The sequence below is a fragment of the Epithele typhae genome (genome assembly GCF_022376455.1).
Source record: "Epithele typhae strain CBS 203.58 chromosome Unknown BXZ73scaffold_70, whole genome shotgun sequence".
Classification (NCBI taxonomy): Eukaryota; Fungi; Basidiomycota; class Agaricomycetes; order Polyporales; family Epitheliaceae; genus Epithele; species Epithele typhae.
The window spans coordinates 138,405-153,809 of record NW_025954261.1 but is presented as its reverse complement, the minus strand read 5'-3'; the positions used below and the strand labels follow the sequence as shown (position 1 = coordinate 153,809).

The 15,405-nt window shown below is 59.4% G+C and overlaps 3 protein-coding genes across 3 annotated transcripts; 2 read left to right on the top strand and 1 right to left on the bottom strand.

Moving 5' to 3' along the window:
- Positions 1-80: 80 nt before the first annotated feature.
- On the top strand, positions 81-3,061 carry BXZ73DRAFT_53613 (bifunctional acetylglutamate kinase/N-acetyl-gamma-glutamyl-phosphate reductase; the record flags this gene model as incomplete). The annotated part of the gene is made up of 6 exons (XM_048021029.1): positions 81-239; positions 291-576; positions 641-1,032; positions 1,084-2,236; positions 2,327-2,892; positions 2,954-3,061. 6 exons carry the CDS (start codon positions 81-83, stop codon positions 3,059-3,061), a joined length of 2,664 nt encoding a protein of 887 aa, XP_047873442.1.
- A 229-nt stretch (positions 3,062-3,290) lies between these two features.
- BXZ73DRAFT_81005 (uncharacterized protein) lies at positions 3,291-4,599 on the bottom strand (the record flags this gene model as incomplete). The annotated part of the gene is made up of 2 exons (XM_048023402.1): positions 3,291-4,420; positions 4,539-4,599. The coding sequence occupies 2 exons, from the start codon at positions 4,597-4,599 to the stop codon at positions 3,291-3,293; spliced, it is 1,191 nt and encodes a 396-aa protein (XP_047873441.1).
- An 8,884-nt stretch (positions 4,600-13,483) lies between these two features.
- Positions 13,484-14,373, top strand: BXZ73DRAFT_53636 (thiol methyltransferase 1; the record flags this gene model as incomplete). The annotated part of the gene is made up of 5 exons (XM_048021038.1): positions 13,484-13,554; positions 13,620-13,740; positions 13,801-13,889; positions 13,954-14,055; positions 14,112-14,373. 5 exons carry the CDS (start codon positions 13,484-13,486, stop codon positions 14,371-14,373), a joined length of 645 nt encoding a protein of 214 aa, XP_047873440.1.
- Positions 14,374-15,405: the final 1,032 nt, after the last annotated feature.

Sequence of the window (15,405 nt, the reverse complement as noted above, 5' to 3'; positions counted from 1 at the left end):
CTGCGCGCCACCGTCACTGACTCCTCCTCGCCGCCCACACCTTCCTGTCCACCGTCGCGTCGCCCGCCCTCCCGCGCGCCATGCACGCCCTCTCTCGCGTCCCCAAGCTCTCTCCCCGCGCACTCCGCTCCTCCTCTCTCGCCCCTGGTCGTCTCACGCTCTCCCCGACTCCCTCTCATTCCTCCCTCGTCCCCGTCCGCGCCCTCACCTCCAACGCCAGCACCGCCCAGACAGACCGGGTATCTATCCTCTCGGCACACCCACAGCCCGCGTTCTAATCCTCTTTGCAGGACACCATCACCCGTCTCCTCTACTCCATTGGCACTAAACGCGAAGTCGAGCGCTACCTCCGCATCTTTTCCTCTTCTTCAGACGCGTCCCACCCCGCAAAGTTTGCCGTCATCAAGGTTGGCGGCGCCGTCCTCGACAACGTAGAAGAGCTCGCGATCAACCTCAGCTTTCTTTACCGCGTCGGCCTCTACCCCGTCGTTCTTCACGGCGCCGGTCCTCAACTGAACACCATCATCGAGAGTGCCGGTCTCATTCCTGACTATATCGACGGCATTCGTGTCACCGGTCTGTTACTCCTCTTTCTCAGCCTACCATGTCCCCCTTTCTCATACCACTCGCCCCTAACCAGATGCCAAGACTCTCCAAATCGCCCGCCGTGTCTTCCTCGACGAGAACCTCAAGCTCGTCGCTGCTCTCGAGAAGCTCGGTACCCGTGCCCGCCCCATCAACTCTGGTGTCTTCACCGCCGACTACCTCGACAAGGCCAAGTATGGACTCGTTGGCAAGATCACCAAGGTCGACAAGCGTCCTATCGAGGCCGCCATTCGCGCCGGTGCCCTCCCCATTCTCACCAGTCTCGCCGAGTCTGATGCCGGCCAAATCCTCAACGTGAACGCCGATATTGCTGCCGGCGAGCTCGCCAAGGAGCTCGAGCCCCTCAAGATCGTCTTCCTAAATGACAAGGGCGGGATGTTCCATGGTGTCACGGGTGAAAAGTTGGACCTCATCAACTTGGACGAGGTGAGTACCTTATGGGACATCGCCTATCGACCTGACTGATCGACTGTGTAGGAGTACGACGACCTCATGAAGCAGACATGGGTCAAGTACGGGACCAAGCTCAAGCTCCGCGAGTTCAAGGAACTTCTCGACCACCTCCCTCGTTCGTCGTCAGTCGCCGTCATCTCCGTCGACTCTCTCCAGCGTGAGCTTTTTACCGACGACGGTGCCGGCACTCTCATCCGTCGCGGCTACAAGCTTCTCCGCCACAACTCTCTTGATTCCATTGGTGCCGACCGTTTGCGTCAAGTGATCAACGACCGTGACCCCGATGTTCTATCCGGCGAGGAGAGCGTTACTGGAGTGCTCAACTCCCTCAAGGACACCCCTTACACCATCTATGGTGACGAGCCCCTTGACGCCGTCGCAATTGTTTCTCACCCCGATGGCGAGGTTCCTATTCTTACCAAGCTGCTCGCATCTCGTGCAGGCGTCATGAACGGCATCGTCGACAACGTCTTCAACGCGATCAAGAAGGACCACCGCAAGCTCTTCTGGACCGCCCGCGCGGACGACGAGAACCGCACCTGGCACTTCGAGCGTGCCGATGGCAGCTTCACGCGTGCTGGCAAGAGTCTCTTCTGGTACGGCATCCATGACGTCCAAGAGATCGAGAAAGCCGTCAAGGACTTCGAGTCCAAGGGCCGCATCCCTCGAACCTACCTCCCTGTTGGCCCCTCGGCTCCCCCTCACAGGCTTGTCAGTGGCCTGGGTGCCACCCGGTCTTACTCCACCGTGGCCCGCCGTCGTATTCCAGGCACCACTCGCGGCTACGCAACTGCTGCTCCCTCGACGGAAGAGAAACGCGTCGCGCTCATCGGCGCGCGCGGCTTCACGGGCCAGGCACTCACTTCCCTGTTGTCCTCTCATCCGTACCTCAACCTCACCCACGTCTCCTCCCGCCTTCTCGCGGGCTACTCGCTTACCAACTACACGAAGTCGCCCGTAACGTACAGCGACCTTTCCGTGCAAGATGTCGAGCGGATGGAGAAGGACGGCGAGGTTGATGCGTGGGTTATGGCGCTGCCGAACGGGGTCTGCAAGCCGTTCGTCGACGCCGTCGACCGGGGCGCGGCAGAGCGAGGGGATGGGAAGGGCGGGAGTGTCGTGGTGGACCTGAGCGCGGACTACCGCTTCGAGGATGGATGGACGTACGGTCTTCCGGGTGAGGCTCCCTCGTCATAAAACTACCTCTCGTGTCCTGTCTCGTGTGTTAATACATCGCCTTCTCCTACTGGCCCCCTCGGTCCCGCAGAACTGTACGGCCGCTCCGTCATCCGTGCCTCCAAGCGCATCTCCAACCCCGGCTGCTACGCAACCTCCACCCAGCTCCTCGTCGCCCCCCTCCTCAAGTTTCTCAAGCCCGATGCCTGGCCCACCATCTTCGGCGTGTCGGGCTACAGCGGCGCCGGAACCATTACTGGGCCCGCCGATCCAGACGGGCGCCCAACGACTGTGGCGAAGGTCACACCCGAGAGCCTGCACGGCGGCCTGCGCCCGTACGCGCTCACAGACCACATTCACGAGCGCGAAGCCGGCCGGCACCTCTCCGTGCTCCTCCCGTCCGGGAAGCAGATCAAGGTCGCGTTCGTGCCAACCGTCGCGCCCTGGTTCAGTGGAATCACGTCCGTGCTGTCGATGCCGCTCAGCGCGCGGGTGACGGCGCGGGACGTACGCGCGCTGTACGAGGAGCGGTATGCGGGCGAGCGGCTCGTCACGATCCGCGCCGACGCGCCGACGCTGCCGGAGATCGCGAACCAGCACGGGTGGACGGTGGGCGGCTTCCAGGTGCACAGCGAGGGGGACCGTGCCGTCGTCGTGGTACGTGCTTTTTGGGGTGTTCTCTGGGGAGTGTGTGAAGTGCTGATGTGATCGTTTGCAGGGCGGTTTGGACAACCTCCTCAAGGGAGCTGCGACTCAGTGCCTTCAGAACCTCAACTTGGCTCTTGGTTACGACGAGTTGGCAGGTATTCCTGCTCCCAAGGCCTGAATCTTGGACTAGCTCCCTCGCTAACAGTGCTATCGGTCCGGTAATGCAATTACTAGGCTATAAAAGTATCCATCTATGTAATGTTCGCGAGTGTGCATAATGGTGTAGAGAGAATGATGAGTGCTTAGGCGAACGTGCGAGTATAATACAGTGCGGGATATAGGAAGGATTCGTATTCAATGGACTAATGAGAAACCACTACCTTGGACTGGTGACTGTGCCCGCCGCATCACTCAGTCAATGCCCATAACTCCTCGCTCGAATCCCCCACCTCCTGCGCCTTCACGGGTTCTGGTCGTCGCGCCGACATCGTCAACCCGGACCCAATCCTGAAGCCAGTACTACGCGGTGCCCGTGCGACTGGTTCTGCAGGGTCGGGGACCTGTGAGTCCGCCTGCGCACTGCTCATTCCAGCAGCTGCCGATTTGCGCACAGAGGGGGTGGAGGCTGGCGGGTTCGCAAAAGGCGTCCTAAAAGCCTTCTTGGCGTTGTATGGTTTGATCGAATGGCCGGGGCCGTATCGATACGGCTTGGGGCGCGAGGTGCTTTGAGAAGGGAGGGCGGATGTTGACGTGGCTGCCCGGGGCTTTGGCAGAGGAGGCGGCGGCATAGCAGACTGAGATGGGTGGGGTTGAGACTGAGAAGCATTGCTCGAGCTTGGACTATGGGCCGGCGGACCGGACGCTGGGTCGAGAGATGTGTGAGAGGCACCGGGACTGCGATGGAGTAGGTCCTGCGAAGGGCCGGCTACGACGGGCGACGAAGTTTCCGGTGCGCTTGCAGAGCAAGCAGGAGTGACGACAGGCTGATAAGATGGAGGACTTGGAGTGATCGACACGCGCTGGAATTCGGTCTCTAGCGGTTGGGGTGAAGGCTCCGGGTCTGACGTTCGGGAGGATTCGCCCGTAGATCGGCTTTGTGAAGTCTCGGCAGAGCTGGTGTCTCTGCGATACACCGCTCTAGACTTGCCCTTCTTGTCCTGCCGCTCCGAAGACGATACCTTCTTAGACGAGGATGGCTTCGTAGAGGAAGATGTCTTCGTGTGAGATAGCTGTGCCTTCTTCTTGAGGTCGGCGCGCTCAGAAGTGTGCGCCTCTGCCAGAGTTCTTTTTGAAGAGTCTAGAATGAACCGCGAAGAACGCATCAACTTTGCTTTCTTGTCCGAATTGTTGTGACTTTCGTCGCTGACGTCTTTGACCATGCTGTGAAACTCGGGGAGCGCTGTGGGAGTAGGTCCGGTATCCTCTCCACGAAATATTCGGCGTTTTCGACACGGATGGTTGGCAGAGACCGGGTTACGAACGGCTGGGCCAGGAGATTCAGAGGGGGGTTCTGGCGTCTTCGGGAGGAGGTCAACGCCTAGATCAAGGTGGTCAGAGAAACGCCCGCAGAACATGTGATTGATATTTACTGCTTTGTCGGATGCTTGTGGCCAGTACGTTCTGTCCTTCCAACTCCCATTCCACTCGAGGAATACCTGACTGGGAAGCCACGGGCAAGTCGTAGGGGGGCTGAGAGCTGTACGGGTGGCCTGACATGGTGCTGCGCACCCGTTGGAGCACGTTCACAAGCGGGCGACGAGAGCTGTATCCAGCACTAGAGTGAGCCACCAACGAAGGGAGTGAAAGGGAAGAACGAGGCACTGACGCTGAGTCGGGTAGACAGGGCATGCTCATTGTCAATGCCGCTTTGAATGGGTTGCGGGACTGCGACAGCTCAATGAAACCGTTCGGAAAAGTAGGAAGACCTGAACGCGAGGTTCCGCTCTATTTTTCGATGACCGTTGAGCCAGTCTGAGCGCAAGAACGCGGGTTGATGGTCGTACTTGACTGGCAGACGTGGGTGAGAGCGCGTCGTTGAACGCGTCCAAAGTCCAGGAACATCCAGGTCACGGGACCAGCGCGACGCGAGTCCGGCCCGAGCGGGACGCGCGCCAACTACTTCGGTGAGGCAAACTTGTTTGGCGTAGCAGGCTCCTTCGCCTCGGAGAGCAGTCGCGTCAGAGGTCCAGAACAGCTCTCTGCAGTCACTCGTGATTTTCCGCATGAAACACGGCGCAGAGGCGGCGACACGACGTCGGCGGCGGGCGACGACAACCGCACCGGGCGCCTCCCTTTCCATATCGGGGACGCTAGGACGCGTCCCTCCCGCCCTCCGCGAAGGTCACCGTCCGCCTCGTCCACCTCGTCCTCCGCTGCCCACCCAACATCCCCCTCCCCTCTCTCTTCCTCCCCGCTTTTACCCCTCTTGGGGCCTCGGATAATGCCGGCACCTAGGCCGTCTCAAAGCGCAGAGGCCGCTCGTGCCGCAGCCGCCCAGGCCGAATTCAACGAGAAGAAGTGGGTCTGGGTTCCCGACGACAAGGATGGATACCTCGCGGGATGGGTTGTACGTGAAGAAGACGATGTCGGCGAGATTGTTATGGCTGCTGGAGGCGACGTTCGTGTGGTATGCTGCGGTTCTCGTTCAACATGTCTCACCCCAGTGGCTCCAGATCCGCAAGGTCCCATTATATGCGCTCTCGAAAATGAACCCTCCGAAGTTCGACAGAGTGGACGACATTGCCCATCTCACCTTCCTGAATGAAGCCAGCGTGGTTCACAACCTCCGACTACGATATGGCTCTGGCGCCATCTATGTTTGTTTCCCTTTCGATCGCACTGCGTAATTGAACTTGACTTGCATGTTCTCATCTAGACCTACTCTGGCCTCTTCTTGGTGGCCATCAATCCTTACCAGTCCCTTCCACTCTACTCCGATGCCATCGTACATCAGTACCGAGGAAAGCGCCGTGATGAGAACCCTCCCCACATCTTCGCGGTGGCCGAACGGGCTTGGGTAAACATGGGCGAAGAGCGGGAGAATCAGAGTATCCTCATCACGTACGTGCTTTGTCCGTGTCCCTAAATAATCAACTCATCTGTCTGCAGTGGCGAGTCTGGTGCAGGCAAGACCGAGAGCACGAAGAAGGTCATCCAATACCTTGCAGCTATCGCGACCGACGCACACGCTCCTTTGACCCCCTCGCATTCTCATTCTCCCTCCCTCTCAAATCCTCCCGCTTTCAACGCCGTTGTGCCTTCCGTCGGACTTCCCCGGAGTAGTTCTCTGCGCAAACACACCAAAGGCACTTCCGTCGGGGGTCCCGGGTCCGGATTCATGACCTCCAAAGGACGTCTAGGCCTTCTCGAGCGCCAGATTCTTCAAGCCAACCCCATCCTCGAAGCGTTCGGTAACGCACAGACCCAACGCAACAACAACTCAAGTCGTTTCGGCAAGTTCATCCGTATCAGCTTCTCCCCAGACGGCAGTATTGCAGGCGCGAACATCGACTGGTATCTCCTTGAGAAGAGCCGAGTTGTCGTTCGAAGCGAGGCCGAGCGGAGCTTCCATGTTTTCTATCAGCTGATGGAGGGCGCCGGCAGCCTGAAAGGTGTGTGTCCACGAGCGAGTGCGTCAGCTCCTCGCTTATAAAGCTCCAGAATCGCTTCTACTCGATGGAGAGATCGAAGACTACGAGTACCTCAACAAGAGCCGTCGAGAGGTGGATGGGATCGACGATCGGGAAGAGTGGAACTTGCTCAAGGTATGTCCCTTGCTTGTCCTCGGTATATCGAAGGGGAAGAAAAATCAGACCGCAAGCTTGCTCTGTCGGCCGGCTGGGTGGGCGAGGGATCGAGGTGTTTGGGAGAGAATGCGGACGGTGCTAATGCATCTCATGACAGGGTGCCCTTGACACGGTCGGATTCACTCCGACAGAACAACTCGACCTATTCCGAGTCGTCGCGGCGGTCCTGCACATTGGCAACATTGTCATCAATGCGACACGCTCAGACGATGCCGTCATGCCAGATCCTTCACAAGCTGAGAGGGTTTGCCATCTTCTCGGTCTCCCCCTGTCGGAGTTTACCAAAGCAGTTCTCCGACCCCGTGTTCTTGCGGGACGTGAATGGGTCACTCAAGCACGTACGCGCCAACAAGCTCTCGACGAACTGTCTGCCCTCTGCAAGACGCTGTACGAGAAGTCGTTCGGTATGCTTGTAGACCGTGTCAACCGCGCTCTGGACCGCCCTTCATCCAAGTCAACCTTTATCGGCGTTCTCGATATTGCTGGTTTCGAAATCTTCGACATCAACGGCTACGAACAGTTGCTCATCAATTTCACCAACGAAAAACTACAGCAGTTTTTCAACCACCACATGTTCGTTCTTGAACAAGAAGAGTACACACGCGAGGGTATCGAGTGGGACTACGTCAACTTCGGTCTCGATCTGCAGCCCACCATCGACCTGATCGAAACAAGTGGCGCAACCATCGGCGTTCTTAGCCTTCTCGACGAAGAGTGCATCATGCCCAAGGCTACCGACCGCACCTTTACCAACAAGCTACACGCTCTTTGGGCTGCGGAGCCCAACAATGGCGAAGAGCCTCATCCTGGGACCTTCAAGTACGAGCCTACCCGTTTCGGGCAGGGCTTCATCGTACACCACTATGCTGGCCGTGTTGAGTATCGCACAGATGGCTGGCTGGAGAAGAACAAGGATCCCCTCAATGACAACCTTACACGTGTCCTTGGAGGTGCTTCTGAGCCCTACATAGCCTCCCTCTTCGCCGAGTTCGCGGATGTCCCCCTCTCGACTGGCAACGCCTTTCACGCGACAACTATCGGCAAGAAGCGCGGTCCGAAGAAAGGCGCGTTCCGTACCGTGGGTCAGCGGCACAAGGAACAGCTCTCCAGCTTAATGGGCCAGCTGCAATCGACTCAGCCCCACTTCGTTCGGTGTATCGTCCCGAACACGCTCAAGAAACCTGGACGCATCGATGTCCCTCTCGTTCTCGACCAGCTCCGCTGCAACGGTGTCCTCGAAGGCATCCGTATCGCTCGTCTCGGGTACCCTAACCGTCTCCCTTTCGTCGAGTTCCGTCAACGATACGAGGTTCTCACCCCCGGCATCATCCCTCCCGGATACATGGATGGTCGCAAAGCCTGTCTGCGTATGGTCGACGCGCTCGAGCTTGACAAGTCTCTCTTCCGCATCGGCACCTCCAAGATCTTCTTTAAGGCTGGTGTGCTTGCCGAGCTCGAAGAGCGCCGCGACTCGCTGCTCTACGACGTTTTCTCCAAGCTGCAGGCCGTCGCGCGCATGTTCACCGCGCGCAGGCAGATGAAGAAGATTCTCAATCGTGCTGTCGCAATCCGCACCATCCAGCGTAACGCCCGGATCTATGGCGAGCTTCGGGATTGGCCTTGGTGGAACCTCTATACTAAGGTCAGCCTCATCGCATCGTGGTTGCGGCAAAATACTCATGGTTCTGGACGTACAGGTCCGCCCCCTCCTCGCCGCCACCCGCAACGACGATGAGCTGCGCCGGAAGGAAGCCGAGCTCATCCTCGCCAAGGAACGTGCGGAGCGCGACCAGCGCGAACGCGAAGCGCTCGAAAGCCTCAAGATGCGCCTCGAGTCCGAGAAGAAGAAGGTCGAGGACGACCTGGAGGCCGAGCGTGCGCTGGCTGTTGACAAGGACGCGCTCCTCGAGCGGAGCAAGAACCACGAGCTCGAGCTCGAGGAGGAAATTGTCGCGCTCCAGGCAGACCTCGACACGCTCGACTCGCAGCTCGACCGCGCGTTGAGGCTGCAGAAGGAGAGCGAGGAGAAGCACAAGACGCTCCAGCAGGCGTTCGACCAGGCCGCCGAGCACCTCGTCCGGCTCGAGGGCGAGCAGCAGGAGTGGCAGGAGCGCGAAGCAAAGCTGGCTAAGGAGCTCGACGAGGCGCTCGAGGACCTCGATATCCTGGCGGCTGAGAAGGAGATTCTGGAGAAGCAGTCGGAGGAGCTGAAGAACGTCGTGACGCAGCGTGAGCAGGACATCTCGCGTACCAAGGAACGGATGGAATCAACGATGATGGATCTGGATGGTAAGCTTGCTGCCGAGCAGCGGAGCAGGTGAGTCGTACGCCAGCAGCATGAAGGTGGTCATGCTGATTCTTTGAATCCTACAGGGATGCCCTGCGTGAGAAGGCGGACGCCCTCGAGAAGGACACTCGTCAGCTCCGGGATCAGCTGGCTGATATGACACGAACTGCGAACGAGTACACGAGCATGATCCAGTCTAAAGAGAAACAAGCCGACCTACTCTCAGACGATTTGGACAAGATCAAAGTGGAGCGCAACCTGCTGTTGAGGCAAATCACGGAGCTACAGGTCAAGGTCGACACTCTCACCGCCCAGTTGGACACAGAGCGCACGGACAAGGAGCGCAACTCGGGGGCTCAAATCAAGTTGCAAGCCGAGCTGGACGAACTGCGCGCGCTCCTTGAAGCCAAGGTCACGGAAGAGACTCGTCGGAGTGAAGTTGCGAAGAGCAAAGAGGTCGAGCTTTCAGACCTTCGTTCACAAGCCACCAAACTCTCCGCCGACCTCTCCGATATCCGCAGGACCTCCGCCGAGGCTCAGAACAAGCTCAAAGTCGAACTGGAGACCGTCACTCGCGAGCACAAGAATATCCAGTCGAGTCACCAGTCCTTGTCAGATCGTGAGCAAGCTGGGCGCACGCAACTGGCGAAAGTCGAGGCCGCACTCTCCGAAGCTGAGAAGGCAAAGCGTTCCCTTGAATCGGAGCTTCAGTTGGTTCGCTCTCGCGCCATCAGTACCGATAGCCAGCTGGCAGAGGTCCAGAAGACTAAGGAGGTCAGTGCTGTCGCATATTACCATCGTGTCCTCGCTCATCGGCCTCTCAGAGCCTCGAACGTCAACTCGCCAGCACTCAATCCCGTTACGCCGACTTCGAGGACGCGACGTTGCAGCTCGAGCGCGACAAGGCTGCTCTTGACCGCCAAGTTGAGACGTTGAAGAAGCAGCTCGAAGCGGAATCGGCAAAGCGTGCCAAGTACGAAGACACCGCGTCGAAGTACAAGCAGGAGGCCAACCGTCTTAAAGACATTAACAACAAATTCGAACGCGACATGAACAAGATCCTCACCGACCTCAAGACGCGCGAGTGGGAGGTTAAGCAGCTCGAAGCAAAGCAGGACAAGACCATCGTCGAACACGTCCACGTCCTTGAAGAAGCCAAGCGTGTGACCGACCGCCAACTCGCCGAAGCCCAGGTCGAACTCCAGAAGCAGGCCGCCTACATTCGCTCCCTCGAGAAGGCGAAGACACGCCTCACCACTGAAGCCGAGGACCTCGTCCGCGAGAAGGAGAACGAAGAGGTTGTCTTGCGCGCCAAGGAGAAGAAAGTTCGTGACCAGGAAGCCAAGGCTGCTCGTGCTTTGGTCGAGATGGAGAGCGAGCGTCGCGCCCGCGAAGCTGCGGAGGTCCATGTCCGGCGACTCCAACAGGAGCTCAAAGATACGCAAGCGCAGGTCGCCGAAGCCGATCAACGCATGTTCGCTGTGCAAAAAGCGAAGGAGAACCTTGAACTCGAGCTCACTCGCCTGGCAGATCAGTCCGACGAGCCTACTTCCTTTGCGAAGCTCCAGCGCCAGTACGAGGCACGCATCGGGCAGCTCGAGCAACAGCTGGACGACTCTGAGCTCGCGCGGTCCGCCGCAGCCAGGATCAAGGAGCATATCGACCGCCAGCACGCCGAGATCCGCAAGCTGATCATGAGCAGCGGGCCGAAGGACGACACCTTCCGCACTCGCCTTCTGCGCGAGCTCCAGCTTGCGGATGAGGAGATGGAACGCGAACTGAATCATCGGGCACAGATCCGACAGCTCACCGGACACCGTACGGGCGAGCAGTTGATGGCCAACGTTACTCCGACCAAACCGCATAACGGTACCGTACGCTTCAAGGACGTTCCCACCGAGATTCCTCGCACTCTGGATCGGCACAAACAGGTCGACAAGCTTCGCCAACAAGTGCAAGCGCTCGAGCTTCAGATGGCCGCCTCGACACGCATCCGACAGTACCTGGAGACGTCCCTGCGGGAAGTTATGGAGGAGCTCCAACACAGCGACGGCTCAAAGCACTCGATAGATGCCTTCCGCACCCGGCTCGCCAAGGAGAACGCCCGTCTCGCCGAGCTGCTCGACGACGAGAAGGAGGCGCGTCGCGCCGCTGAATCCGCGCAGCTTGACGGCGTCCAGGCAATGTGGGATCGCTTCCAGACGACGATCTCGCAAGAGCGCGACAGCTACACACGTCTAGAAGAGTCGCGCAAGGCTTTGGTAAGTCTGGTCGCCCAGCCTTTCGACGCCCTCGCTGACTGTTCTGTGCAGGTCGTCCAGCAGCGCGCTGCCCAAATGGAGGTCGATGACCAGCGTCGGCAGATCCAAGAGCTCACGGCCGCCAAGCGGGCGCTCCAGGGCGAGATCAGTTCGCTCAAAGGTCGTTTGGACAACGAACTCCTCTCCAAGAAGGACGAAACCGGTACGCAACGTTCCAAAAGAAGCCGCGTCTGTTTCTGACCAATTACAGCCCTCAAGCAAACTCTCCAGACGCGTTTGCAGGAGCTCGAAATCACCGCCGCTGCCACGACCACCGCTCATGCCGGTACGTATCACTAGCCATATTCATATCACTCCGGATTCTCACATCGATTACAGAGCTACAAGCAGCCGTTGACGCCTACAAGTCCAAGACCGACCAATACGTCAAGCGGTACGAGGACGCAGAGATCAAACGGGCGAAGGCGGACCGCGCGCTGGATCACGGTGCGTACCTGCTAGTGCTGGTCGTAAGGTTCAAGGGTGTTGACACGCGTATGGGCAGCTCGTCGTGGACTCGCAGATGCCGAGAAAGTGCACGCAGAGCTCGTTGCCGACCGCCACGCGGCAGAGCAACGAGCGCAGGTGGCCGAACAGCGCGTCCAGGAATTGGGGCACAAGCTCGACGACGAGAGCCGCGAGACGTCCGACCTCGCACACCTCCGCCAACGTCTGGCAGAGGAGATGGAGGACGAGCGCAAGCAGCACCAACAAGACATCGCCGAGCGGGACTTCGCCGCCGACCAGACGCGCAAGAAGTACCAGACCGAGCTCGCGCAGCTCAGCGACGAGCTGCTCTCCCAGCGCGACACCATGAGCCGGCTGCGGGAGGAGAGCCGGAAGCTGCGGTCCGAGTACGACGAGCTCCAGCTCCGGTACGACGATGAGGTGTACAACGGCGGGTCGTGGAAGAAGGACAAGGAGCGGCTCGAGACCCAGATCCAGGACCTCAAGCAGGCGTACGACATGTCCGAGGCGGCGCAGAAGGAGCAGCAGAAGCAGATCGTTTCGCTCCACGGCCAGGTGCGCGAGCTCCGGAACGTGCTCAACGACACCGAGGCGGACCGGACGCTGCTCCAGAACGCGCGGCGCGCGCTCCAGAAGGAGCTCGAGGCGATCAAGCAGGACAACGTCGACGTCAGCCGCCTGTCGTCTGGCACGGAGCTGCAGCGGCTCCAGCTCGAGAAACAGGACATCGAGCGGTCGCTCCAGGAGCAGATGGATCGGGTGGCGCTGGCGAGCGAGCGCATGAAGGCGGCGGAGAAGCAGGCGGGCGACACCCAGGCGGAGCTAGGGAAGGTCATGGTCGAGAACTCGGAGCTCGACAGGAAAAACGTGCGTATGCCTTGCCGTCGTTCGTCGTTCGCAGAGTACTAACAATGAGACAGGCGCACCTGGAGAAGAAGGTGAAGGACCTGAACCTCCGCATCGTCGACCTGGAGACGAAGTCGATGAACCCCCCGCGCCCCGCAACGTCCTCCAGACGACTCGAATCCCGGATCGAGGAGCTCACGACGCAACTGAGTCAGTCGAACAAGGACAGCACGCGGGTGCATCGTTCGGCAGATAAGTCACTCGCGGAGGCGGAGCGCCAGCGGGCGCGGCTTGAGGAGGAGGTGGCGAACTACGAAGCCAAGGTGCTCGACATGCGGCAGAAGATGGACGAACTGGTGGGTTTTCTGTGTCTGCCTTGCAAGGCGAGGGCGCTGACGCTCCCGTTCCCGCAGCACACGTCCGAGAACAACCTGCAGCTCGCGAAACGGCGGGCAGAGCGCGAGGCGGCGGACTTTAAGCAGAAGTCGCTCAACCTCGAACGCGAACTGGAGCGACTGCGGAGCAGGCTGGAGCGTCCGTCGAGCTCACTCCTCGGCTCGCCCGCGAGCTCTCCCCGGAAGCAGACATGATAACACTACGATACCCTCTCACGACTGAGCGACGCCTGGCACGGCTCGCGTACTAACGACACCCTGATGATGACGGACAGCGCGGTTTGAGGTTCATGTTGCACTACATCGGCTCATCTGTATCTTATAATTGGACATGTTCTCGCCCAGCATCTATGTTTCTCTAGTGTATACTCCCTCAATGCGTATGTTTTCCTCGCAGCGTGAGACGGCCACGGTCAGCTGACCTGCGATCTGGCCGAGTCGTATGAATCAGCTGGCTCGCCCTCGTCTCCCCCAGACCTTCCAGTCTACGACTTCACGATGAGCGACGGTCGGGCACAGATGCAGGCACTGATCGCAGAGCACAAGGAGAAAGGTTGGGACGAGGCCTGGTAAGCATATGTGCCGCAGATACGACGCCATGGTGCGGCTGACGAGCCGGGCACGCATCCTGCAGGAAGAAAGCCGTGACGCCATGGGACGTCGGCCAAGTTCAGCCTCCTCTTGCGGAACTTCTCGGTTCGGGGGAGCTGCAGCTGCCTGCTCAGGGAGACGCACTCATCCCGGGCTGCGGACGGGTGCGTATGTAGACGAGTCGTTGGAATGTGCAGGGGCTGATCGTCATTGGATGTATTCAGGGCTACGACGCGGTCCACATCGCGCAGACGACCGGGCTGCGCACGCTCGGGATGGACATCTCCGAGACAGCCGTTCGCGCGGCAGAAGAGTGCGTCCGAAATCTACCTGCTTTCCGTCCGTCGAAGCCCGAGGCTAGCGGGTCGCACTGTCAGGTACCGCAACGAGACGGGGGCGGATCCCGCGAAGGTCCGCTTCAAGATGATGGACTTCTTCCTCGAAACGGATGAGCAGTTCGATCTCGTCTACGACTACACGTGCGCCTTCAGCATCTCTCGAGTCGCAGCCTTCCACCGTTGACCGTCCGACCCAGCTTCTTCGTCGCCATCCCGCCCGCTCGGCGGGCAGAGTGGGGCAAGCAGATGACGCGGATCGTGAAGCCGGGTGGCTATCTCGTCACCCTCATCTGGCCCATCGCAGAGTATACGGAGCTGGGCCCGCCGTTCTATGTTCGACCCGAGCACTACGAGGAGGTGCTGGGAGAGGGATGGGAGGTCGTGGTCGACAGAGTGCCCAGCAAGAGCCTGGAGACACACCAGAACAAGGAGAGGTTGGTCGTGCGGCGCAGACTCTAGTACTAGCGGCGGAAAGAGAAGTGGCTTGTCACGACGCAGGATGTACTCCGCACAACCCGCTCGTAGAAGGTATACAGTAGTCAAGAGCACATAGGGGAAGCTCGAAGTTACCACGGTAAACAGTGTGCGGTCCGGAGGCTCCCATTCGAATCAGCGTGGTTTTCGGTTCGGCGTTCTTCTCCCTCCGCCCACACCTTCTTTTCCCCTTCTCCATCGTGCATTAACGCATCTAGCGTCCGGTCCGTAAGCCTTCCTTCTCCTTCATCGCTTGTGTCTTCGCTCGGCGGTCTCTACGCCAAGCATGCAAGCCTCAGTAGGCGCAAAGCATGAGCACTTCATAGAAATGTCCTCGCGAGCCCAAGTCCGCGTGCTCGGGGCACGTCTTCGATTCCACTGACGGTACGTCGAACCCGTGGTGCCACAAGCGCATTGGCGGCGCGAAGGCAGGACTAAGGTGACGTGAACACTCGCACACGGTTGATTAGAAACCTACGTACCAGACATTTGTGTGAGGCTTCACTGACGTCCGCCGTGAGCTCCGGAGAGAGGAGCCGCGGCGTGCTCCGGACTAACCGGGCATACGGTCATCGTGATAGCGACCGGCTGCGTGCGCTCGAGAACGGTGAGGAGCGTAGGATAGTGCACGCATGGGAGGCGGGGCACTGAGGAGGAGTCGATAACGAGCCGATGATCGTTCGAATTCCAGGTGAAGGACTGCGTCGGGCAGGGCCAGGGGGGACCGTAGGAATTGGGCGTGTCTGTGAGCCCGCGGCGGGCGGCGAGGCTGGCTTCAAGGGTGAATCTGCACGATGAAGTTCGAGGTGACGGATGGAGGGAAGGGCGGATAAAATCTGATTGTCGTAGAAGTCGTCTGGCTCACCACCGAGATTTCCGTGGCTCGCATTGACGAGCTTGAGCACTCGTGGAAAAGAGAGATGCGCGAGCTTCCGGGTGAAGGACTAGTTGAACGATAGATTGGAAAATGGGACATTGAGTAGCTCGTACGTGAACCGCAAGGACATGGGTTTGAGG